Source organism: Mixophyes fleayi, chromosome 4 (genome assembly GCF_038048845.1).
Source record: "Mixophyes fleayi isolate aMixFle1 chromosome 4, aMixFle1.hap1, whole genome shotgun sequence".
Lineage (NCBI taxonomy): Eukaryota > Metazoa > Chordata > Amphibia > Anura > Limnodynastidae > Mixophyes > Mixophyes fleayi.
The window spans coordinates 105,986,293-106,014,078 of record NC_134405.1 but is presented as its reverse complement, the minus strand read 5'-3'; the positions used below and the strand labels follow the sequence as shown (position 1 = coordinate 106,014,078).

General features: G+C 39.0%; 1 protein-coding gene across 1 annotated transcript in view; it reads right to left on the bottom strand.

Moving 5' to 3' along the window:
* The window catches only part of FAM227B (family with sequence similarity 227 member B), a 408,110-nt gene that overhangs the window by 21,246 nt on the left and 359,078 nt on the right, over nucleotides 1–27,786 (bottom strand). The window contains exons 13-15 of the mRNA XM_075207966.1: nucleotides 27,562–27,639; nucleotides 15,300–15,374; nucleotides 14,407–14,467 (exon numbers count right to left, since the gene is read on the bottom strand). Of these exons, the coding sequence (XP_075064067.1) occupies nucleotides 14,407–14,467; nucleotides 15,300–15,374; nucleotides 27,562–27,639 (214 nt within the window). The remainder of the gene's footprint in view (nucleotides 1–14,406; nucleotides 14,468–15,299; nucleotides 15,375–27,561; nucleotides 27,640–27,786) is intronic.

The window sequence follows — 27,786 nt, the reverse complement described above, 5'->3', positions numbered from 1 at the left end:
CTGTGCACCATTTGTTACATGGAATGGGGAAGTGATGAGTAAGTAGGGTTGGGGGGCAATCAAATAATTTTCCCCTTTAAAGATAAATAAAATAGATTAGGCTCAGCCCAGTCCTGTAGGTGGCGCACACAGACAACGTCACTACTACAGACCACTGTAAAAAGTTTTGCACTTCCTGTGGTCATTTAGAATTTTTTCTATAGCACCAGTATAGTAGGGGAATAAAATAAACATGGGTTACAATGTTGGGACGTAAGTTGAGACAAATGGAGTGAACACTTTGTTCGCAAAAGCTTACAATCTAATTGGAAAAAAATGAGATGTTGTAAAAGGTAGAAATGCATATTTTAAGCTAAGAACCAATCACATATAAACTTACAGGGGAGTAAAAATGTCAAAAATTGGACATTTGTGAAGCACAAACAGCCGCTCTACAGCATAAATTCAGCTCTGGACCCATTTTCACCTCAATTTCCACCAGGGTATATAGTTTTATTGAACAGTTATAGAGAAACAGCAGTTTTGGTTAGAGGATGAGCAGAGTTAAAAAAAAAATAGATTTTATGGAGCAAGATTATTGTAATGAAATAAAGGGATAGCATGGGCACATTGTCGTTTCTTGCTGGGCCACTCTGCAAAATGACTTGAATTCTGCACCAACTCAAAGTTGGTAAAGTTTGGGTCTCAGTGTATACTTTCAACAAGACAAAACAATCCTCATGCAGTGGACTTCTTAAAAATAAGTGATAAAAAGAGCAGTGCTCCCTAGAATTCCCTAAAATCTTTAACAAACCCCAGTGGTAGGCAGCCTGGGATTCTTTCCACTACAAAACAAGGAGACCATGAGCATAGTGATTCCTCTGCCGTAGTGAAAACCATTCCCAGGCTTTGGCTACACTGCTGTTTGTTTTTATTTATTTATTTTAAATTGTAAACGCTGCACTGTGCAATTATTACATGTAGTAATTTTGTGTGTGAAGTGAGGGCACCTGCAAATGTGCTTCACTGCTAAATGGATGCCGTGAGTATAGGACTCTGCCAGCCTTCTATGGAGAAGTACATTTCTGGCGCACTCCAAGCAATCCAGGGAAGAGACACCAGTGAGGGCGATGTACAGAGCACAAGACTTGAAATAGCATTGTTACTGGTGGAGAGATGTAGAACGGGATAAGAAACACTGCAAAGAAAAACTAATCTAAGATACTTGAGGTTCTGTATAAATTAGTGAGCATTAGATATTAAAGTACTATGAAAAACATTGATATTGAAGATGATGAGATGTTTAAACAAGTGAGTAAATGTTTAAAACACTTTGAGCCATTCTGGATATACATTATGTTTTATATGAATAAGTTACAGTCCATAAGACTTTACTTCTTATGGATGAAACTGGCACAAATGTAAATCATGTCAAGATGCTTAATATGGGACAAAAATGGTGTCAATAATTTCCTTGCTTGTATTGAAATATGATGTGCAGAGTCTCAAACTAAAATTGTGCCTCACAAAGTTTATATTACATGACAAAAGTGTACACTAATGACTATAAGATGATATATTTATTTGAGTGACTCCATGGTAAAAATATAAATATTTACTATAAATTTAGACATTAATTCAGATTACATATACAAGTCTAAGACCACCTTTTACTTGGAGGCACAAAGCTCACAAAACAGGTTTAGGTGTCATACTGGGTTACATAGATAATTGTATTTATTTTACAAGCACTTTAATTGTGATTCTATGTGAACCTGCTATAGAATTATTAATGTCAACCTAAAAACAAAAGTGTTGGAGGTAAAATCTTAATATTTAATTTTTAAACTAGTTTCACATACTCCAGAGTAGAGATGGGCGGGCTTGGTTTCATGAGAACCGAACCCGCCCGAACTTTAGGTATCCAAGTACCGAGCCGAGCAGGCACCTATTCGGAATTGAAATCGAGGCAAAACGTCATTGTGACGTCGTCGGAACTCGGAGCTCAGGTTCTCGCGATGTTTCAAATGCATAAATATCCGACTCCACAGCAATCCAGTGCCATTTGACAGAGGGAGAGAGAAGGGTTAGGTTGCAGCACTAGAGCAGGGAGAGAACAGTTATTACAGCACTTATTACAGCAGGAAGAGAACCGTTATTAGAGCAGGAAGAGAGGAGGATAGAGGAGGCATTTTTGCAAACATTACAAACTGTTTGGGGTGTCATATTCCCTCCTCAAGAAACTATTTTCTGCTTGCATAAATAGTAATATACCAGCAGTATACATAAATATTGGGACATTGACATAATTCTCATATTTTGGGCTCTATACACCCCCACAATGGATTTGAAATGAAACTAACAAGATGTGCTTTAGCTGCAGACTTTCAGCTTTAATTTGAGGGTATTTACATCCAAATCAGGTGAATGGTGTAGGAATTACAACGGTTTCTACATGTGCCTCACACTTATTCAGCAATTGTGATGGCCATATTTAAAATGGCAATTTTATTAAAGGCAAAACTCATTCAGTTTGAGCTGGCACAAGCATCTTTCTCCACTGACAGGAATAAAGCTGCTTATAATATGGCCCTGCTCGCAAGCTTACAATCTATAGGACAATGGTTTGATACAGAAGGGTAAGTGCTACATCATATTGATTATTTTTCTAGCTAGAGCTGGGGAACAGAAGAGATAATGGTGTTATTAACAGTAATAGAGAGATCAAGGTTTGATGAATATTTACAAGGAGGGAAAACAATGAGATCAGTCTTTGCAATGTTGATTTTAAAAAAAAATGTGAGTACATCCAAAGGAGATGGCGTAAAGTTATTTATAGACACGAGGGGGGGGGGGGGGGGAGGGTCGGTAGAAAAGATGTAGAGCTGAATGGGATCGACATAAAGGTGATACCGGAGACATACTGCTATGTTTTATGGTTGTAAACCTAGATAAGATTCTAATGTTTTCTCCCTCTGTGGAAGTTCATGTTGCCATGTCCGACAAGTTCTGTCTCACCTGTGAGAACACAATCTATAGTCTTAAAAAATGCATTTCTCAACATCGTTCCAGAAGAATGCCATCTCTAAAGAGTGTGCTTTGGAAGCAAAAAAAGTTATTTGTCTTTGATAGTCTTCTCTTTCTTCTACATCCAATCATAGATTTATTCTTCTGGGTAGAAGCAAAATCCCTGATGCAGCAGCAGGACCTGCTCTCTCACAACTCCAACAAATCCTCTGGCAAAGTTGCACATCCTTAAAAAATACTTTTTAAGAAAATTCTCCCCTACTTAGAGAAATTTACTTTACGAACCACAAGCTACTAGCAATGAAGTGGGCTTTAAAGGAATGGTAGCATTTATTGGAGGGGATCCATGTCTTGTCACGATCTTCACAGATTGTAAAAAAATATGTTCAAAGTGGCAAACAATTCTCTCCGGGTCATTGGATCTTATTCTTATCCAGATTCTACATCATTTTGACCTACCATCAGGTTTTTAAAAATAAAGTCTCCTTAGGTCTTTTCTTGCAGCTACTTCTCACTCCTATGACAAAGGTCCTATTATTTCTTCATCCAAATTGTCTTCTCAGTTTTGCTGTGCAAATTCTTGCACAAAACACTGCTTTTCTGCAACCATTCAACTAGAGTGGTCATCTTGGCACTTTTTTTTTTTTTCTCCAAATGTCCTATATTCTAATGGCAAATCATGTGCATGGGCAGTCATGATTTTGTCAAAGCCTGCAGAGTATGTATGTGTGTTCAGAAAAAGTTTCTTGAAAGTGTCTTGCTCGACTGCTACAACCTAATCCACCCCTGAATGATCTTGGTCACATCTGTGGATGAACTTTATTGTGATCTGCCCATGTCTTATTTGGGTGGTGGTAGACAAGTTTGGCAAGATGTTTCACGTCGGCCCTTTGTCCAAATTGTCCCATTCTTCTGAATTAGTACATCTTTTTGTTATTTTGCACTTACATGGCATCCCTTGTTGATTGTTTCAGACCATGATACACAGTTTGCCTCACATTATTGATGTGCTCTTTGTTAATAACTGAATACACAGTTGAAGTTTTCCTCATATTGATGGGCAAATATCAGCCAATCAAGATTTTCAGACATCTTTCAGAATATGTGTCTCCTCTCACCAAGATGGCTGGGTAACAATTTTATCCTGAGATGGACAGAATAATTCTACATATTTATCCAATGGTACTTTTTGACATAAGGTCCCTGCCACACATTCTGCTCTTCATTCTATGTCTTTTATTTGGTACAGAGTTTTAGAAGTCATTATTAAAGTCAAATCTCATCTGAAAATTGCTGCTGACAAGCAGTGGTCCCATGCACCAAAGTTGTTCAAGTTTATTCACTAAACACCTTAATTTTATGTACCAACTTTGAAATTAGTCCATATACTATCACAAAAATAATAGGTCCAGCTGCAGTTCATCTGAATCTCCCCAACAACATGTAGATTTCAGAGGAAGATTTCTCCTGTAAATTCTACTCCTCTTTCAACTATTCTTGTTGATGGTTCACTTGAATATGTATTTTAGAGTATTGTTTTATTTGTAATTTGTTTTTTATTAAATCTTCAAATTTAGTACAAACTTGAAGCACATGTAACAAGTAAGGCATGTTTCAAACTTGAGTCACAGTAAAATAACTTAGTTTTTTTACGAATATACAATATAGAACAATTATATAAAGATGTAATGACACAGACATAATAGGAGACGAAGAAAAGTTAAAGAGAAGGGAGGTAAGAGTGGATAGGGGAGCGGGTAACTCCTCAAGGTGTATAAAGCCCGGATAAAAGAGAGATAGTGTCCACAGGGTTTACATGTAACCTGACCTCTCGGATAAACATCTATCAACATTCAGGTCTCAACTGAGAATAGTTAACCCGAGTCAATAGAGCGGTAAGACTTGGATTCTTTAAATTGAAGCCATCGTAGCCAGATTGCTGAATATTCAGTGACCTTCTCTTGGCTGGAGAACTATATGTCCTCCATAAGCCAATAAAGGTCAATCAGTCGAAACCACTCCCGTATGTCAGGGGGCACAGGAGATCGCCAGTGAACTGGGACAACTGCTAAGGCAGCATTACATAGATGCCGAAGTAAGGATTTTTTGTATTGAGAAATTGGTATATTTGAGATACTAAATAACCAGAAGTCTGGTCCATCTGAGGCTGTGGTGCCTAAAATCTTTTCTGTAACAGTTTTCACCTTACTCCAAAATGTCGCTATCACAGGGCAGGACCACCATATGTGGAAGGTGGCTCCTGGTCCGGAACCACATCTCCAACACGACCCCGAGACATCCGGGTGCATTTTGCTAAGTTGAGAAGGGCATCTGTACCAACGGGATAGGACCTTGTATCGCGTCTCCACCACAGAGAGGCTAGAGGAGTTTGCCATTGTGTATTGGAAAGCTTTGGTCCAAAATTGCTCAGAGGTTTCTCTCCTCAATTCTCTGTCCCAAGTACTGGCATAAACAGGTAATTTGGAGTATAAGTTAACAATGAGTATTTGGTATATCTTTCAGATGGTATGTTTGGGTTCGGTAGAGACGCAGCACAACTCCTCAAAGCCGGTCAGACCCCTACTCGCACTCTCCATAACATCTCTCAATTGTATATAGTGTCTAATTTACAGGTATGACCAAAACTCTGAAGCAGATAGGCCTAGTCTGTCCTGTAAAAGAGAGAAGGCATGTAGTCATCCATTAACCACCAGCTGGCCACTCCGAAGCGTCTTGTCTGTGTACCAAGTTTTAAAAACTCCTGGTGTGAGTCCGGGTGTAAAGTCAGGATTGGCAATCAGGGGAGTAAGAGGCGATAGTGGGGATGATATAAATTTTAAAGTTCGAAGTCTGGCCCAGCATTGAAGAGTGGGCCCAATTGTGGGATGTGAAGTGTGTGCGAGTTTGGGCAACCAGGGAAATATAGTTGTTGAGACCCCCATTGCATGTTCTTCAATATGAATCCACTGCTTAAAGGGTGCCGTTCTAGTCCACTCCATCACCCTGTTTAGAAGTACCGCCTGATAATATTTAGCAAAGTAAGGGAACTGAAAGCCCCCTTGAGTCTTCCGCCTATATAAAATATCATGGCAAAACATAGGTGGCTTACCAGCCCAAACAAATTTGCATACCACTCTTTGTAGATCTAAGAAGAATCGGGGAGGAATATGTATCGGGAGGGTTTGGAGAAGGTATAAGATCTTTGGAAGAATATTCAGTTTATATTTATCCTCACTAGCCATGAGAAGTCCCTAGAACGCCAGCAGCCAAAGTCTGCTTGAAATTTGGGGATCAATGGGATAAAATTAATTTTGTATAAGATGGAGAGGTCTTCCAATAGCAGTTCTCCCAGGTATTTAATTTGAGAGGGATGCCAGGTGAAGGGGAATGAGCTTTTAAGACCTTCCGCAACGAGCGGCTGGATGGAGAGGTTCAGAGCCATAGATTTTGTATAGTCGATTTTAAAATTGGACAGTGTCCCAAACCTTTCAAATTCAAGCATTAAATTGGGTAGTGAGATTAAGCGATTGGTTATTGTCTCTAATAGGTCATCTGTGAAGAGAGCCAATTTGTGCTCTGTCGCCCCACCCTCACCCCAGAAATATCTGGATTTTTTCTGATCACTCGGGCAAGTGCCTCCATATGCAAGACAAAAATCAACGGGGACATTGGGCATCCCTGACGTGTGCCATTGTAAATGGAAAATGGCTCAGAGAGAGAGCCATTAATCTTAATACGCGCAGTTGGGTACTTATAGAGGGAAAGGATTCTATGAAGACAAATCAGACCTAGTCCCATGTGCTTCAGCACGCCTTGTAGGAATTGCCAGTCCACCCTGTCAAAGGCCTTCTCAGTGTCAGTGGATGACAATAAGGTAGGAGAATGACCTCCTTTTATGTGGTGCATCAAGTCAATAATCTTGGTGGTGTTGTCTCGTGCCTCACGGCCCCGGACAAAACCTACTTGGTCACTATGTATTAGGTCCAGTAGGAGGGTTTTCAGGCGGTTTGCTTTTATTTTTTGCAAAAATTTTTAGATCTACGTTTAATGGGGATATTGAACGATAATTGGAACACAGGGAGGGGTCTTTTCCATCTTTAGGGATAATTGTAATGTGTGCTTCGAGGAACTGTCAGGAGAAGCCTGACTTATCAGAAATTTCATTCATAGCCTGTAGAAGGAGGGGATTTAACATCTGGCTGAACATCTTGTAGTAGTTAATAGTGAAACCATCTGGCCCTGGACTTTTACCAGTTGGTGTAGAAGCAATGGCTTCTTTTAGTTACTGTATAGTGAAAGGTCGTAGGGATATGGCATTTCTTGAGATAAACTCTAATTTGTTCCCGCTTTATATCTGAATCTATCACAGGAGGAGAACTCGCTATATTATATATCTTGAACAAGGTTCGGCCTGTGTGTCTAGCGCTTCGTTCGGTACTGCAGCCCTAGGTATGTATTAAGAGTTCCACTGACAAGTCTTCACATATACAAACAATACAAATAGTTTAATACATACACACGGGCGCTTCCCTAGTTGCACTTCAAATCACGTCACTGGTGGTATGAACATGAAATTCAGCATCTATTCTATGTACTGAAACAGAAAAAAGGTTTTCATAGCGTAATACTGTCTAGCAAATGTGTCGGTAATCTAGAAGTGAGGGAGGACATATATCTCAATCTGCGGGTCACTACCAATCACCCGTGCTCCCCCTTCAACTTCACACCCCAATGGGTTTATGCTCATTTAAATTTAAATTACGGATCCGACGGTACCGTGTATCAGATGAAGCTGTGGTGAGCCCATGTGATTTATGACGTTCATGCCTGTTTTAATCTATATTATGGTACGGGTTAATGGTAGATGAGATGACAACAAAAATAAAAAGGGGGGGGGGAGCAGGTTGAGATGGGGTGTACGAAATACCACGCCAATTAAAGTATCACAGGGTCTCAGGATCCGGGGCTCAGGAGAGGCCTACATCCAGTTGCACAAACTAGATGGGAGGGATGTCCAGAATGATAGCACAAGTTGTGCGGAGAGACTATAGATCATCGAACCACAAAAGGTGAGGTTGAGTGGTAAATATCAATTTGGTTATAGTTCAGTGTCCACAAACAGCCACAAGAGGGCAGTGAAGAAAGCCAGTCATGGTGTTCAATGGCTAAAGCGTATCATAGGATTCTGCACAATTTTAGAGACAGCAGATTTGTAGTTTAAATGTTTACCTGAAGTAGGTGCAGGAAGTTCCTTGGGCAGGGAGACTCACCATACCGGCTATATTCAAATACCAGCAAGCATATGGACTCAGTGTTGATAGCCAGGTAGATACCACCACTAACCTCCTTGTTTATTCTGGCAACTGTTGAGCCCCTCAAAGTCTGCAGGGAGACTTTAATCTCAGAGGGTCTCCTCTGCAGAAAAGAGGTGAGCATGTGTGTGCAGGGTCCATTATAAGGCTCCAGGCTCCTGTTCTGTGTGTCAGACAATTGCAGCGATTGTTGGTGGCAGTGAAGTCAGCTGCGGATCCTGGGGGTCATCTCAGTGATGTGCAGGAGCTGAGAGCCAAGGTAAAAGAATCCCCAGGGATGAGGAAGACTGTAAGGAGCATTAGGTAGCCAATGGATTGGGTAGGCACAATTCGTTTGAGGGCGCTGCTGCCTGGGTGGTAAACAAGAAGCCTTGAAACTTTGCTGCAACCAGAGAGGATATCAAATCTCTATGGGCAAAGTTGAGGAGTAGGTCTTGGAGTGTTTGGCAGGCTTAAGGGTGTAATGTGGTCGCTAGCAAAATAGTCAGATAGTAGCCCTCCAGAGACGGTTCCTGTTGTAGGTGGAACAGGTGGCTATTAGCAAGGGATTAATTGGCAAAATCCCACAGTAGGGTTATGAATTATGCCCAATAAAGTGCTGGATGAGTAGGAGCTTACAGAATCTGCATCCATTCATAATGCAAGCTAGGCCACCGTATAAAAACATTTTTAATGAAATAAAAACACCCCATACACTACCCTCATTCACCCTCTAGATCAAGAGTCTTCATCTGTAATAAATCCATGGATTCTTGACTTGGCAAAATAAAAACCCTTGTACGCAACACATTACTAGCTCCTAAGAGCTCCTGGTGTAAATGAGTGTGAGGAAACCACACATAGCTTGTCATGATGGTCTGCCTCTATCTCCCCTTTCACGACCCGCTATTGCCCTGGCAGCTGGGACATCACATCGGGTCTGAGCATCCTGTCTGTTGACAGGGCAATCGGAATGCTCACTCGCCAATGTCGCCACGCGTGGTAAGCTGTAGACAGCTGGGCGCGCACAGTTAAATCTAATTAATTAACAGCCTCCTGTGGGCTGATTAGTGCAGGGTTCAGCCCTGCTTCAGGATTGGCCACTAGTACTATCTAAGGCAGCGAGGGCATAGCCTTCCTGCCGGTTATAGGTTATGTGCCCACATTACTGACCAGCTCCAGGTTTACCTGCTTGACACTGTACCTTATTGGACTGACTTCTGTTGTGACTTCTGCCTGAATATTGGACCTTGTCTGTTTCCTTGTTGCCCTGACCTCTGACTGAATACTGGACTTCCACTGTCTGCTTTTTGCCCTGACCTCTGCCTGAATAATGAACATTGCGATCTACTGGACCTTTCCTGTCTTCCGTTTACTCCTCCTACCTCTGGTGTTTCTGTCTCTCAACATAAGTTCCTACTACTTAAGAGTTAAAGACCTGGAGGCATTCAAGTACCTGTGAGCAATACTAGCTCTACAGGAAAGGTGGCTGCTATAGGCAAAGACCTCCACTGAGAGTTCATGTTTGAGATGCTAGCCATAACATAGCTGGGATGGTGGTTACTCTCCATGGGATTCAACTCACTCGGGTAGACCAGAATATATCCATATAAGGCTTTTCTATGACAGCACAACACCATAAGACATTCACAAGTCACAGGGTAAATGGGCACATGTACCCTCCAGCAAACTCTTGCAGTCAGCACTCCAAAATAATAATCTCAGTATCCTTCAGAATCTTAGCCTCTCACAGTATTGCCCCTACCGTTTAGTTACACAGTTTCTATGTCACCCAGCATGGGATATTGGCTCACGCAGACCCTGTCCTGTTAGGGTTTCCTCTGATGGCACTACAAGCCTGGCCCAGAGTCCTTTATCCTGATATCTTGTACACCAGGATCCTCCAAGCTAGAATGAATCTATTGACATTCTGCTCTCCTAATATTCCTGGCTATCTAAACAGGGAGTAGGGTCAAGATGTTCCAATCCTCCCCCTTTCAGCATGGGTCTATCAGTGGACACTTTAACTGTTAGACATACGTTCTCTGTTACCTTCATCATACAATGGAATAGGTTGACTGAATTAGCTATTTTTCTGGATACACTTAATAAAGGGATACAATATTACATCAGGGAATAACATGACATTTCACGCTTGCGTAAAACATTAAGACATTTGACACATTGTATCTGCAGTGTTACACAATCTAAGTCTGTGATACATGTTGATACAATAACATTTATATTGATACATAGTAATACATTTCCTAATGCTATTTCAATCAGTATAGTGTTGTGGAGACACATTAAACGTAATCTGACCAATTACCTTTCAGATTACCTGTTGACCTATATAATTAACTACCAGCTAACTATTTTAACAGTCACTCAGACATTGTTCCGATTACTAATAGCCCAGATCTATGACACACCTTATAACAATGGACATTTGAGACAAATGGAAATTAGCTTCGCTAACTCAAGTAAAATGGTTTCTGCTGTTCTGCTATTTTCATACACTATGGCAATAGCCTTTATATTTCTAATGCATACAAAATTGCAGGTAATAGCAAGTTCAAAAAGTAACTAATAACATAAAATAATAAAACACATAATACACCGATACTATGGTGTATATACTTAGACTGGACCAAGGATTAAAAAGTACATTAAACTGTGACAAATGGTGATGAATAAAAAGTCCTCAGTCCAGTGGGACCCCATTCCGTCATAATGAGCTTTTATGGCAGTTCAGTCAGATTTATAACAGGGGAATTTCCCATGGCTTGAACTCAAGAATTAAATTCAAGCCATGGGAAATCCCCATGATATAAGCAAAAGGTTGTAATACTAAACTGCACTACACTTAAAAAATTAACTCCATCTAGAATTTATATGATACTGGAATACCTCTCTGTTGGTCCAGAATCTGTCATTCCTGCCATTCATGATAAACCCTAGAGTGCCTGATCAATAGTCACTTCAGCAGATTGTTCAGAGCTCTGGTTGGATAGCTTCCCAACCATACATTAACTGCTCCCAATACAAGAAAGTGTCTAAGCTTTTATTCAAATTTTAAATTCTAAATTCTCCATTCAAATAAAAATACAGTAAAATTGACAGTGGATTAGAAGTCTGAGTATCTCATTAATGCCAAGTGTGCCAGACACCACAGTTCTACTACTTGGGGTATGGGTATATACAGTATAATTTTAGATCTTGGTGAAGTTTTTCTTTAAGATTGAAATGTAATATAAACCCATCACTGTTAGATGTCTGAAATTCAAATAGATATTTAGCAGTCCTCCTTTGCTATGTATTGGATTTCTGGCCAGTAGCTAAACTAACACATTCTGCACATCTGTAAACAGTTTAGCTGATCACATTGTCTGAGTCACATTCTCAGTTATATTTATTTTATAGCACAACTAGTGCCTTGTCCAAGACTGGTGTTACTCAGGCCTTGGTTAACAAGCTTTGTTTATGCTTTAAATCTCATTCGAAAAGTACTGTACAATTCCTAAATTAAGTCATAATACCACCGTATAATATAGCTGTTTATGCTTAGTAGCAGCACAGGGATATTCAAAATACAGACAAGTCAAGCTATGCACTTTGCTCGCATATCTGGTGCAAGTGCCACGCGGCTGTAGCAAGGTCCCATTGAAACCTAATTTGGGAAGTTACATTACAAAACTCATAACTCTAAAATGAAATGCAGCTGCTAGAGTCGGATTTTGTTAAACTGTTTTCCATGACTGCTGAAAAAAGTCTGTGGGGGGGCCTCAGTTTTTTTCAAAACTAACAAAAATACATCAACTTAATTAGGTGCTACAAGGAAATGTCCCTAAAGGGCTGCAGTGTAGGCCTGTGGCTTCTGTGTGAGAGATGACTTCTCCCTCCTAGCCAGATACAACAGATTTTATAACAATATATAAAATGTATAATAATTATTATATAATAATTTGTAGCATACTGTATCTGAGAAAGTGAATATAAAAATGAATATTTATTTTTTCTGTGTGTAGATAACACTGTGTTTTACTTTGTAGGGTTATTTTAATATACAGTCAGGTCCATAAATATTGGGACATCGACACAATTCTCATATTTTGTGCTCTATACACCACCACAATGGATTTGGAATGAAACTAACAAGATGTGCTTTAACTGCAGACTTTCAGCTTTAATTTGAGGGTATTTACATCCAAATCAGGTGAACGGTGTAGGAATTACAACGGTTTCTACATGTGCCTCACACTTTTTAAGGGACCAAAAGTAATGGGACAATCGACTCAAACCCTATTTCATGGACATGTGTGGGCTATTCCCTCGTTATTTCATCATCAATGAAGCAGGTAAAAGGTCTGGAGTTGATTCTAGGTGTGACATTTGCATTTGGAATCTGTTGCTGTCGACTCTCAATATGATGCCGCTTCCAATATGTGGCAATTTTTAAACCGCATCCGAAATTGCACATTCGTAAATTTCCCCTAAGCATCAATTGTACTAATAAAATTCACTGGTGTCGAAATCGTATAATTGGATGAACGAAAGTATATTGGTTAATATTGTTTTGCCGTGCGATTGCGATCAGTATGCCACGTAACACGTGGCATAGCGCGATCGCGTGGTAAAATACTCACGCACACACTCTCACTCTAACATTTAGTTATTTATATATTTCATATTCATATTGGTTCCGTTCTACAGTGATATTTATGAGCAGATAGTATTTAGTTTATTATTAGTTTATATATTACGATTATATGTACACTTTAGTGTTATTTGAGGTTCAGGTTGCAGGAACTGTGTCATGTTTAGTATCATTTGAATCCCCTATACATCAGTAGTTGTCCGGTTCATTTGCTGAAGAGATCGCACATTGCATACTCTAGTTATTGATGTTAGGGAATAAATAATCAGAGTGATAACAACTGTAAAATGCCAATAGACTAGTTGAAACTGGAGTCTGGAGAGATGACCCCCACCTTTGGATATTTTGGTTTGAACTGGCCTATGACCTGCAGCACACTGGACCTTCCTGATACCTGGACCAATAGAAGCAAGCCACACCATCTGCATTGTTTTCACTGTAACACTTAGTGTATATAATACAGCTCTAGCTGGTATTAGCCCAGTCTTCTCTGATCACAGTATTCTGGAGTAAAGTACTGTAAGCTGGTACCTGTGGAGCGCAGCTTAGCGAGCACATGCGGGCGCGGTATGTATATATCTTTTTGGTATTGGCTATACTGTATTATAATTATGTATTGAACTGCTAAATTTCGCATCTGCTAAAATAAATTAATTTGTGCTTTGGAAACACAACACAATCGCTTAGACAATGCTTATTTGAAAACAATATAATTACTTTAATACTGGTTATGCCAAAGGGCATGTCCTAGGTCAACTTTAAATTTCAGTGTAAAAATAAAGCTATCAAGTATCTGTGTGCTACAGGAAAAAATAGCCAAGAATTAACTTATGTGCAAGATAGTATACTAATTTGCACCCCTTGCATCTTAACATGGTTTGTCCAGGAGGATACTTACTCCTTTTTTTGCCTTATTTTCCTTAATTAATCAGGCCCTCTCTTTTAGCACCGGCAGAAGCAGCATGGTTAATATGTAAATAGTGTCTAGATAGTGGGAGCATATTGGCAGGATCATGAGTGATATTAATTGTATAATGAGCGATTACTTATTGCTGAGTTATTGTTATATAATGTTTTTACCACAAAAATACACACAGCTAATTTATTGTGGAAGCTCATATTTTATATTATTGTTCATTTTTGATTTACTGATCACAGTGAACTCTTATTCTAATTATTATGACCATTTACTTGCCCATTAAAATCATGCTTAGCCACTGCTGTTATTGTATTCACTTTTGCTTTCCCCTTTTTCCTATTTGCATTACTGATAGTGTCACATGACAGGGGGTTCTTCAGGATTGACCCCTGGCATGTGATGAACCCATAGGATACTTGCTGCCAGCCTTGTCGAGACTGAGGCACTGGTGCTCCTAATAATATATTACACTCTTGGAACATACCTGTCCAGGGGTTACAAATTAATATAACATTTACAAATATTTTTCATACCAGTTTCTCTAAAAGCAGTGCCTGATTCAGCTTCACCCCACTTGAAAGTTCCTGTTTCAATCTGGAAATAAAAATATATCAACTTAATGAAGCATGCAATGAACCAATATTTGTTAACAGATATATCCAATAATTGTGATGCAGTAACAAACCTTGTTTATTAATTTATTACATGACCGTAAACCCATGGGTAAAAGAAACCTTACCTGTTGTTTTTTTAAATTTATTATTATTTTCTTATTTTTTTATGTTAAAGATAACTGCATACACTTTGTTTTAGTCTTGTGGAGATTTTGCCCATGTGTGAGGAACATTTTGATTCTGGCATATTACAATATAATGAAAAGAACAGTGTCTGTGAGAAGAACTGAATAATCCTTTAACTTTTCAAAAAGAAATAAGGTCCACAATGCAATAGTTATGAAGGGAAAATGCAGTGACTTATTATTTAAGGCAATATAAATAGCAATATTGTTATTTAACATTGGGTATAAAGCAAATATCATGTTATGGATGTTGAACAAATAAGGTGAGTTGCAGGAAGTATGGATGTATCAGCAGCATAAAGCCACCCATATGGCTTCTGTGTAGCTCTATATAATCAATCAGATCAAACATGAGGACAGGAAATAATGCAGCTGAGGACTTTCAGGCAAGTGCGTTAAAGTTCAAATCTATCGAGGCCCTTATGATAATGAAAAACACATACAGTCACCAACAAAAGTGTAAACAAATGTAATCACAAAACCATAGTCTTCTGTGCTCATGTAAAGTATGTCATTGAATGATGCATTATTACTGCCATAAAACTCAATCACATTTCCTAAGTGAATCCATCCCTTTTATGTAGCAGAAAAACAGTTGTACCAATTCAGACATAAATCATGACTTACTCCTCAATCTTCCCCTTGATTTTCAGGCTCTGGTGCTGAATTTCTACAAGTTCTTTTTGGGTTTTTGTTTCCAAACTGTGGATACAAACCAGGTGTTAGTAATAGTCTCAGTTAATTTCACCTCCTGCCACCAAAGGTCACTATTGTTATAAAGCGTAAAGTTGCCTTTATTCAAGATGGACAGTACTGCCCCAGATGATCTTGTATCCTGTTTCCTGTTTGGGCAAATAAAAGGCGCTTACTGATTGAAACCTTGCTTCAGTGTTCGGCCTACACAGCTCCTGCTATCTGCACCTTGTGACACACTGACTATGCTGTTGTGTACCAACCCTGGCATACATCTGACTACCTTCTTGTGTACCCGCTTTTGCATCAGTCCACCTTACTGTGTGAATCTGCTGTCAGCTAACGGACTCCAGCTAATACACCAGTACCATAAAAACTGGTCTCAGTTCACTAATATCAATTTTTCTGTGCAATCGTGTCAAATCACTACAGCCTGTTAGTCTGTGTAAGAGACCTTATCCGCTTACACTGAGCTATATAGACCTCGATTTACTACAATGTTACTTTTGAATTCCATTTTTTTTTTTTTTTTTCAAATAAGCAGATTAATCACTTACATACAATTGAATTAATTGAATTTTATATGAAGACTATCTCCACCTAAAACCTGATATGATTAGTTGCTGTTTTCACAGCAGTTGGGCAGATAGCCATTACAAAGAGGGTGCAGGTGGGTTCCATTCAGTGGAATGCAGTTTATCATGGGCTTGCTGCTGTTCGTTGGACTGGAGCTGTAGTTAGCCAATTGTGAGCTGCATTCAACAACTTGAAATGAACCAGCTCCCTTGACATTCATCCTGGCCTGAATAAGAGAGGTCAGGCCTAATTGCATTTTAGGGAGAGATACCCTTTACTGACCAAAATTATCACTATGTGGTAGTGCTGCTTACAGTTAATTTATAAACCTTGTGAAAATACTGACTAAAGAAAGCTAAATTTTCTAGCATGAGATTTGAAATATGGTGTTTGGTGAAAAAAGGAAAAGTGATTGCTTCCTTCTTTCCTTGTCTGGTGATCTGGAGAGAATATAGAGCATGGGTTATAGTCAGTCATACAAACATGAACAAATTAAAAGAAGATAATTGTGAAAAAGGCAGATCTACATGTAACACAAAGCACTCCCTTGTTCACGGAGGCTGTATCTTAGACATGGAGAGATAGGGGAGAGGAGCTGCTACCTGGAGGCAGTGCAACGCTTCCTCGGTCACTGGAAACTACACCTCCCAGCAAGTGACATCTGAGAAAAAGGGAATAGAAAGTTTGGTGCCAGAGGAGGTGAAGCGTGGTAGTGCGTCCAAGGAGGAGTGGCCATGGCTAGGACCACCGCCTGTCTGGAGAGCGCCACTGGGGAGTGAGAGGCAGCACAACCAATACAAGGGAGCCAGACATTAAACCCTGCAAACCACTGGAAGAGTGAGTACCAAGGAGTGAGAGAATGCATAAAGGGGCGAAGCCAGAGAAAGCAATTATTATAGCCATTCAGCTACCATTATAAAGCAGCTGACTGTTATGTAAAAAGATATCAATTTCAGAGAGAAAGTTGCCAGAGGTGGCAGAGTTGTTTTAGGTGCATTTCTTCACTACCAATTCTAGTTTTGTCTTAGTGAGCCATTCAGGACACATCAAGCCCTTTGATCCCTATTTCAAGGACCCACCAGGTCTCCAGAAGTGGTCTATGTCCTTAGCAAATGAGTGACCAGTTTAATCCTACACTGCTCCATACATGGAGCTGAGCTCCATTACAGCAGACTGCCTGAACTAGAGGTCTGGCCTTGATCTGTTTAACACATCCAGGACTACGCCACCCCTAATCTAGTTCACATATTTAAAGTCATTATTATTGTCGGGACTACTCCCCACATCATATTCTTCTTTAACAGAGACATTACTCCTATAACCCCTATGCAGCGAGGATATATGCTACAGTCCATATAATGGTATTTAATACTAACTGCTGCCACGTCTTTTTATGACTCAGTGTGGGCTCACAGCAATTGTATAATTTCCAGAGTCACAGTTGTTCTCTTCTTTATGTCATTGTCCAGATTCTATCCATATGTATATATTCAAGATCAGACCCTGGTTGTGTTGAAATATGTACAACAGACTATGGGTTTGTTTATATGCATGTAGTTACCATGGAGGGTCAGCAGATGGCGCTGTATTCATACAGAGGTGTATTGTTTGTCTGCTGTATATGTATGTACTTGTTTGTATTTTTTCCTGTCTCAACTCTCTGTGTTCTAGAAGAAACTCTCCGGGAAAAGGAGGTGAGCTGAGCAGCTCATGTTACTGATATGTTATGTTAAGAAGCTATTACTGAAAGCTGTTGTTATACTGATCCTGGTACTTAGTACTATATAAAGAAGATATACATCTCAAGACTCGTTCTGTCTGAATATAAGGTAACTCCTGAGGTGATTCTTTATCTATGAGACCTCCTGCTGCACACCTATGGTATCATCCATCGCAGAATGCCAATAGGTTATGGGCCCAGACTGGAGTCTATACAAGATAAAGTTATCAGGAGTGCATCCTAAGCAGCATCCAGATCACGAGCTGCACTGCAAGTCCCAGCAGGCACAGATAGCAGACTGTGTAACGTACACAAGAAACACCCAGGAGAACCTTGGAGAGAAAACTGTGAGTAAAACAAGTTTAATACCACAGAAGAATAGAGAGATTCATACAAGGAAGGGTTGTGGCCAATTACACAGATCTCAGACTAGCTGCTAGCAAGCTTTCTAATGAGAACTATCAGACATGGAAGTTTAAAGTAGAAATGCTATTAACCAGAGATGATTTATGGGAAGTCATAAGTGCAGACAGACCTGAAGGAGAGGATCAGCAGTGGATTAAGAAGGACAAACAGGCAAGAGCCACCATAAGTTTACTGGTGGAAGATGATCAGCTTATACACATAAGACAAGAGAGTACAGCTAAAGACATGTGGATTGCATTACAGAGGGTGCATGAAGGATCAAGTTTGAACAGCAAACTATTCCTATTAAGAAAACTATACCAAATGAGATTTAACAAAGGCAAGACAATGCAAGAACACATCAGTGCACTACTAGAGATAACCATACAGCTCAGGTCAATGGGAGAAGAAATCAAAAGCAACCACATAGTAGCTATCCTCCTGTGCAGCTTACCAGATACATACAGTGCACTAATAAATGCACTAGAAATGAGACCTGAAGCAGAAATCACACTAGAATTTGTGAAGAACAGGCTTATAGAGGAGTATTAATGCAGAAAGGAGCTTGCAGAGTGCAATACTGAGAGTGACATAGAGAAAGCACTTAAAATGGTGGACACTAAGCCACACACCAGGGAAACAAGAGCATGTTTCAGATGCAAGAATGTGGGTCACCTGAAAAAAGATTGCACCATATGGAAGACAGAGCAGCACAAACCACCAGAAAGATTACACAAACAAAGAGCCAAAGCAGATACAGATACAGGAGCACACAAGTGGAATGGAACATTTAAAGCGACAGTAACCCAATTGTCGGAAAAGTGGTATGTAGACTCAGGAGCGACTAGTCATATGACAAACAACAAGGACTTCTTTACTGAACTTGATTTGAACCATAAAGAAACAATCTACCTGGCGGATGGAACAAATATCATTGCAGAAGGGAAAGGGAATGGTCAATTCCTATGCTCCAAGGGTAATGGCAGCTATGCAGAGATACCCGTAACAGATGTGCTATATGTTCCCAAGCTTGAAGGAGCACTGCTGTCAGTAAAAAATCTAGTAGAAAAAGGACTTACTGTAAAGTTTCAGAATAATAAGTGTTTTATCCAAAATGGAAGAGAAACGCTAGCTACAGCCAGAATAAGAGAACATTTATACTGTCTGGATATCGCAGAACAGCAGCCAAAGCTGAGCGCACAGAAACACGCTGACTGTATTCACAAGTGGCATAGAAGATTAGGACATAGACACCCAGATTGCATAAAGGAAATGCAGAGGAGAGACCTAGCCAGGGATCTCACAGTGTCAGACTGTTCGGAAATGATGAAATGCCAATGCTGCATAAAAGCAAAAGCAACAAGGATGACAATTCCTAAGAAAAGTGAAAACAGAGCTTCCAGACCACTAGACCTGGTACATAGTGATGTATGTGGACCTATGAAAACGCGAACCGTAGTAGACAAAAGGTATATGCTGACATTCATTGACGACTATTCCAGGTTCACAGTCACTTATCTAATAAAAAGTAAAGATGAAGTCTTAGAAAAGCTGCAAGACTATGTAACCATGATCGGAAACAGGTTCAAGAGGAATATGCTAACTCTTCGCAGTGACAATGGAGGCGAGTTCACAGGCCAGAAAATAGAACAGTATTTAAGAGGACTCGGTATTGAGCATCAGAAGACAGTACCATATACACCAGAGCAAAATGGTGTATCTGAGAGGAAAAACAGATCACTAACAGAAATGATAAGGTGCATGCTTACAGATTCAGGACTACCTGACAAATATTGGGGTGAAGCAGCAGCGACAGCCACCTATCTTCAAGATAGACTACTTTCCAAGGCAGTAAGGAAGACACGATACGAGCTGTGGCGTGGTAAGAAACCCAGCTTAAAGCACATTAGAGTTTTTGGATGCAGAGCCTTTGCCTACATTCCCGCTGAAAAAGAAGCAAGTTGCAGAACCGAGCAGTAGAGGGCGTTCTAGTTGGCTACAGTGAACATTCAAAAGGCTACAGAATCTTAAATCAAAAAACTGGAAAAGTAATTATAAGCAACAGTGTGACATTCATAGAAGAAACACGAAATGATGTCATAATTCCAGTAGACTCTACTGAAGAAGAAAGTACAGAATCCAAAGAAACAGATGAAGTAGAGATCACTCAAGAAGTTGAAGTACAACACAAGACAGATACCAGCGACACTCTGGAGAGTACATCCGAGGGGGTGAGACGCTCTTCAAGAGAAAATAAGGGAAAACCACCTGCACGTTTATCTTACAAAGCAAAAGCTATTAACATACAAGAACCTACATCATGGGAAGAAATTGCCAATTTTTCAGAAAGAGAAGCACAGAAATGGTTAAGAGCCGCAAAGGAAGAAATTAAAATCAATGGAAGACAACCAGACATGGACATTGACCAGACTACCAGTAGACAAAAAGGCCATAGGATGTAAATGGACTTTTAAGGTCAAGTATGATTCTGAAGGAAAAATAGAAAGATACAAGGCAAGACTGGTTGCTAAAGGATATTCACAGAAATTTGGAGAAGATTATGATGAAACGTTTGCTCCAGTTGTGAAGCACACTACCATTAGAACCTTACTCCTAACAGCAGCCATAAAAGGTATGCAAGTGAAAAATTTTGATGTAAAGACGGCTTTCCTACATGGTGAACTAAAGGAAGATATATACATGGAACAACCACCAGGCTTTGTGAATTCTCAAAACCCAGATCATGTATGTAAGCTTAACAAGAGTATATATGGTCTTAAACAAGCAGCAAGAGCATGGAATACAAAGATAAATGGAGTTCTGACAGAGAAGGGATTTGTCAGAAGTAAAGCAGACCCATGTCTCTATACAAAGTTGGCAGAGGAAAGATGGTTCTATGTATTGATCTATGTGGACGATTTGCTAGTTTGTTTCGAACAAGAAGGGGATGAAATTGAATTGCTACAAGAACTAAACCAGCCACATAACACATTACTTGGGAATGCAAATCTCAAGAGAAGATGATGGAACATTCACACTAAGTCAGAAATACAAGATTCAGGAAACCATTGAGGAATTTGGTATACAGGAAGCAAAGACAGCAAGCACTTCTATGGAGACAAGTTATGTAAAGGAACCAAATGATCAGAGCAACCTGTTACAGGATAACCATCTATACAGAAAGGCCATAGGAAAATTGCTATATATTGCAACCGTCACTAGACCAGATATCTCCACAGCAGTCGGGATTTTAAGCAGAAAAGTTTCTAAACCAACCAAGATGGATTGGAATGCAGTTAAGAGGGTAATTCGTTACTTAAAGGGAACGATTAACAAGAAGCTTAAGCTCTCAGCAAGCACAAGTCACAAGTTAACAGGATATGTTGACGCAGATTGGGCTGGAGACACAAGTGACAGATAATCCACAAGTGGATATCTATTCTCTATCGGAGAAGGATTAATCAGCTGGACAAGCAAGAAGCAGTCTTCCGTGGCACTATCTTCTACAGAGGCTGAATATATCGCGGCAGCTCACGCCAGTCAAGAAGTGGTATGGTTAATGCAACTACTATCAGACCTAGGAATGCCTCAAGAAGATCCTATCAAGATATATGAGGATAATCAAGGATGCCTTGCATTAGCGCAAACAGAAAGAGTGAACCCAAAAACCAAGCACATTGATGTCAAGCATCACTTCCTGAGGGATCTACAGGAACAAAGTCTTATAGAGTTGAACTATTGCCCAACAGAAGATATGACAGCTGATATCCTGACTAAGCCTCTTGTCAGAGAGAGACATTGGAGACTTACGTCAAAGATGGGTCTAACTGAAGAAACCCAGTCTGTTGAGAAGGGGTGTTGAAATATGTACAACAGACTATGGGTTTGTTTATATGCATGTAGTTACCATGGAGGGTCAGCAGATGGCGCTGTATTCATACAGAGGTGTATTGTTTGTCTGCTGTATATGTATGTACTTGTTCTAGAAGAAACTCTCTGGGAAAAGGAGGTGAGCTGAGCAGCTCATGTTACTGATATGTTATGTTAAGAAGCTATTACTGAAAGCTGTTGTTATACTGATCCTGGTACTTAGTACTATATAAAGAAGATATACATCTCAAGACTCGTTCTGTCTGAATATGAGGTAACTCCTGAGGTGATTCTTTATCTATGAGACCTCCTGCTGCACACCTATGGTATCATCCATCGCAGAATGCCAATAGGTTGTTGGTAACCCTTGATAATCAATAGCTAGTCTCTGTAGATAGCAAAGAGAATTGTAGATTTGAAATAAGTCTTGTTATATACGCTATAATATCAATCTTCTAATAGCTGGAGTGGTCAGAAAGAGGAGGAAAGCAGTACAGCTCATCTCCATGTTAATCTTTTTTACTGAATTCTTTTATTGTCATATTGTCTGAAAAATTATATTGTATTGCGGCTTCACTTAAGCTACTTTAACTTACTGGAGGCAAGTTTCTTCTTTTCCAATATGTCACCATTCATTTACTGGCCTTCCATTTGCCAGATCATTTGATAAATTTACCAAGTAGCCTGTCCACTTTTACCTATTTTTTTTTGTGTGCGTAATCACCAGTCATTTTATGCAGGTCCGGCAAGTGGTTCCCGAGTCAAAGATAGACTTAGCTAAGAGTTATAACCTCAAAGAGGGTGATACAGACTCGGGTGGAGGCATTGAGTCTGAGAAGTGATGAGATTTGTCCATAACTATTAAATTACCCTACCCCCAGCATGCAATTACCCAGGGGCTAGAGATTGAAAAAATTAAATATGTGTATGAGAGAAGTAGAAGTCATTATTGAAGTCCACAAAGCACTTGTAAATACATGCTCGAAGGGCTGTTTTAATAAAGGGATGTGTCGAAGTCGTATAATTGGATGAACGAAAGCATATTGGTTAATATTGTTTTATTGTGCCATTGCATACTGCGATCGCACTGTAAAATACGCACACACACACTCGCACTACAACATTTAGTTAGTTATATACTTCATATATATAATGATTCCAATCCACAGGGATTTATGAGCAGATAGTTTTTAATTTGTTATTAGTTTATATATTATGATTATATATACACTTTAGTGTTATTTAAGGTTCAGGTTATAGGGAAATGTGTCATGTCTGGTATCAATTTAATCCCCTATTCATCAGCAGTTGTCCAGTTCATTCGCCGAAGAGATCGCATATTGTATACTCTAGTTAGTGATGTTAGGGAATAAATACTTAAAGTTATACTGACTGTAATGTGCACATAGACTAGCTTAAACTGGTTTCTGGGTGGGAGAATCATCTGGAATGTTGACCTTCAGCCTTAGAGGGGGTTGTTTGAACTAGCCTATGACCTGTTTACACTGTACCCACCTGAAGTCTGGACCTATAGAAGCAAGCCACGTCATCTGTATTGTTGTCTCTGTAACACTTGAGTGTATATACTGTGCTTCCACTGGTTTCAGTCATTCTCTGACCACAGTATTCTGGAGTGAAATACTGTCCACTGGTACCAGTGGGAGCGCAGCTAGCGCAAGTGAAAGCAGTGGTATGTATTTATCTTTTGGTATTGGCTGTACTGTATTATAATCATGTATTGAATTGTTAAATTATTGCATCTGCTAAAATAAATTGCTTGTGCTTCAGAAACACAAAACAATCGCTTGGGCAATGCTTATTTGAAAACTATAGAATTACTTTAATAGGATGAAAGGGCAATTAGTTTTGAGAGCACAAGGCCTCAGGATCTACCATTATACTATGGTAATGGAATATGGATACAACAGGCCATAAAAGAGCTTTCTCAGTCCAATTGTGACCTTAGGAAATAAACTGTATTTTGAAGAGTAGAGTCTCCCCTTTTCACAAATTAATTGTCTGATCAAATCTTCCAACTTAAAATTTAAAAATAAATGTATAAAAAAATATCTGCATTCAATCTTAATATTAACCTATTAAATTCTGTAGTCCTAAAACTACCGCAAGTCCTAAATCTGAACATATATTTTGTTGTTACTCTAAACCTAATGTAGGCCTGTGACCTAATCCCAGTTTTAACTGTAAACTAGAGATGAAAGAAATGTTTGCCTCGTACCACATTTGGCTGCAGAATTGTGCATATTTATTAGGTGGATCTTCACCTTAAATATTCCATCCAGAAAACCCTTATCATTTTAATTCTGTTTAGATTTTACCCTTATTTTACCCCAACCCATCACAACGCAGAATTAATTGGCATCCCCCAAGCTCTGCCATGAAATTCAGTTCACACTAAATTGTGCTGCATCTTTGCTCTTGTGTTAACCTAGCTTACTCTCTAAAAGTATCCTGAGTCCAGAGTGACTTGATGCACTATACTTATGGGACACAGTTGCAAGTTACTACTTTTTGTTGAAGGGTGTCAGGGGCAAGCACAGGATTTCAAGAGGCTGGTGTCCAAATGCTTAATTTCAGAACACAAAACAAGATGCAGACCTGTTTCTCCTATATATGAAAGAGAAAAGTAAAAGAAAGAATATTTGTCTGTGCTTCTGTGAAAAAACACTTGCCTTACAAAGCCCATCAATGAATGACTTATCTGCATCATTAAATTTAGATTTCATTATACAATAACCTTTATATAAAAAAACAACTAAAACAAAGAGCATATGCTGATCTAACTTAATATTACAAGGATTTCCTGTTATTCAGATGTATTTATGCATTTTAAGTCCTCTTTTGTAAGCCAAGTGTTTTAAAATAAAAAAAAAATGTATTTTTTTTTATTTTTTATCAACCAACCAGTTCTTAATTCTAGACATCGATTCTGCCACTAACATATCATTTTCTTCCCCAGATATTACTGTTACAAATAGCGCTCCTAGCATTTTTGTTTTATAACAAGAGGTGTCCTGTCAGACCACAGTAGATGTTTGAATGCAGCTGCCTGCCCCTTCCCCCACAAGGGTTTTTTGTTTTAATTACATCAGGAGCGCCTTAAGTGTGTGTATATATAAATGTAAGATATGATATATATTTACAGCATGATGCTCATTTACATGTACTGATTTGTGTCTGTTTCTGTGTTCAAATTGGTACCATATTTTCATATAAAACATGTATTGAAGAAGGAAATAGAAGGGAATGGAAGATAGACAAGAAAGTCTATATTTTATGTAACGGTATGGAGTTTGGAAATTTAAATTTATTGCTACAATAAATCCACAAATACATCACAAGCCTCTCAACATTCTGTTTGTAAGTGGATATCTATGTCCACCATGAGACACAGATTACTTTCATATATTTTGGAAAATTTAAGTTACATGGTTGTACATTTTTCAAATCTAAAATAAGCTTACCTCAGACTATGGGATGTCACATTTAGCAGACATTGTCACATAAATAAATAGTGATAATATACAGCTGATTACTGCCTGCTCTATGCCAAGCAGTGACTTGTTTACAAGGGTGAGTGACATCACAAAGCTATTTATGATGTAATGTAGTCACATGATCAGTCTAGACACAGCTGTACTAGCTAAACCTGCTTACATTTTATAACTAAATGGAGGGAAATATACATGTTAATATTTTTTTCGGGGAATAACAACTTCTGAATGGATAATCCTAACTCTCTTGTTAATATGTTAGTCAAAGATTTTGTTCTAGTACATGCTCTAGCCCAGAGAAAAGATTACATTAGGGGGGCTTCTAAATCAAAAGAAACTTGCAAGTGTATTTCAAAAGTAGTATAAATTAGTGTATGTGAGTTACTACATTTTTAGAAACTGAGGAGTAATAACCTATTGTTTAAGAGGTTAATCTAGGTTTATGGTTGGCTTGGATTAGAGCTTGCGCTAGGTCTTGGTTAAAATTTGATCTATATTCAGATTTCGGACTTGGGTAAAGGCTGGATGCAACATAAGTGTTATTATTTAGGTAATGAGATATTTATTTATTTATTTATGTAAAATCTCACTTAAAAAAATAGATTTTCAACTCTAAAGCTGGGTACACACTACAGAAATTTTGACCAACTTTTTATGCCCAGAGATTTTACATGCGATCAATGGTCCGATCGCTCGGTCCATGGACTGCATACACACTAGCCTTGTTAAAAACGATAAAGGGAAGAGCGGACGGCCCTTTAGCGACTTTTTTACAGCCATGTTGTCGTGAGCAATGACTGTAATTTCGTACTCACTGTTGTGGATCGGTCGGAACTTTATACACACTACACAGCGGAAACTAGATTGGAACGAAAATATTAAACGGTACGACCAACCAAATGAGGCGACAATCGTCCATTTGGGCAGACTTTCGACCATCGTGTCACTACACACTGACCCGACTTTTGAACGAGCGGTCGTATGTCGGCTGTTTGAGCCGATTATTGGACGAAAACAGTGTAGTGTGTACCCAGCTTAAGGCACCAAGGGAACTGAAGTGGAAGCTCTCCAAACCAGACCCCATTACGAAGAAGTGGAATGCTTGGTTTCTGGGCCCAGAGCTATTGCTTCTATATAAAAACGGCATAGAGTCTATGGATTTTCTTCATGTGGTTTATATCTAAAAACACTAGAAGTAAGATAATCAGAACATCAAACTATGTAAACATTTTGGTATACATAAAACACAGAACCAGATTACCACAAGGCATCTTTCCATATAAATCAGGCTATAGTACCAGCTGTTGGTAGAACAGCCAGGTGTATAGTTAAAAATGGAAGAGATGACAGGTTTGACAACCACTTGATCAAATTATTAAACCTTCCTATCAAGGTAACCATATATCAACAATCATATGCTGTAGTAATCGTGCTAGGATTATATAGTGATATATGTGTCCAACAGTGCGTGCATCAAAAAGAACAATACTAGACATAAAAAGATTGTAGACAGATGGCACTGGCTGAAGCATAGGATAGACATATGATATATTTGAAAGAGCAAATAGTAAGGAAATGTGTGTAATGAGGAAGAGGCAACTTCTTAAAGAAGTGGAACAAAAGCACAGTGGTAGAGAAAAACTAGTAGTTAAGAACATTTCTGAGACAGGGTTACCAGTTGGTTATCAGAGATGCTGGTGAAAGATTATGGAGGAGGAAATCCTGGTGACAAATTAAGTTAGAGAAATGGAGAGATAGTGGTAACAGGAGGTACATAGGGGGACTCTTTGGTAGTTCAAGCAGAGAACGCAGCACAGAGTATTAATATTCACTTCTTCTGTAAATACCACAACCTATATTTTAATTAAGGACACAAATTTCACCTATATGCCATATACTACATTAAACAGTGGTCAAAGTGGGGGTGTATACGGTGGTATGCCATACCACCACTCGTGCTTCTACTTTGATTGTAAAATTATCAAATTCCATTCACTTACATTGCCATTACATTATCCGTACCGCCACTTCTAAATTTCCACTTCAACATTTAAGTTAAAAAACAAAATAATTTGGTAGTAATTACAATTATGAAAAAGGGAAGGGTACTTACATTTCATATTCCTGTTGTAAACTCTTTCTGAACATCTGAGTTTCTTTAATGACATCTTGATAGGTTGGACCAGCAGGAGTGATATAATTAAGGTCAATGAGTTCATTATTATTATTATCATCATCATGTTTTATTTTTGTATTGAGACCTCAAATAAAAGGACATAATTCTATCACGAAACCAGCAAATACATATGTTCATAATCATAAGTATATAAATATAAGC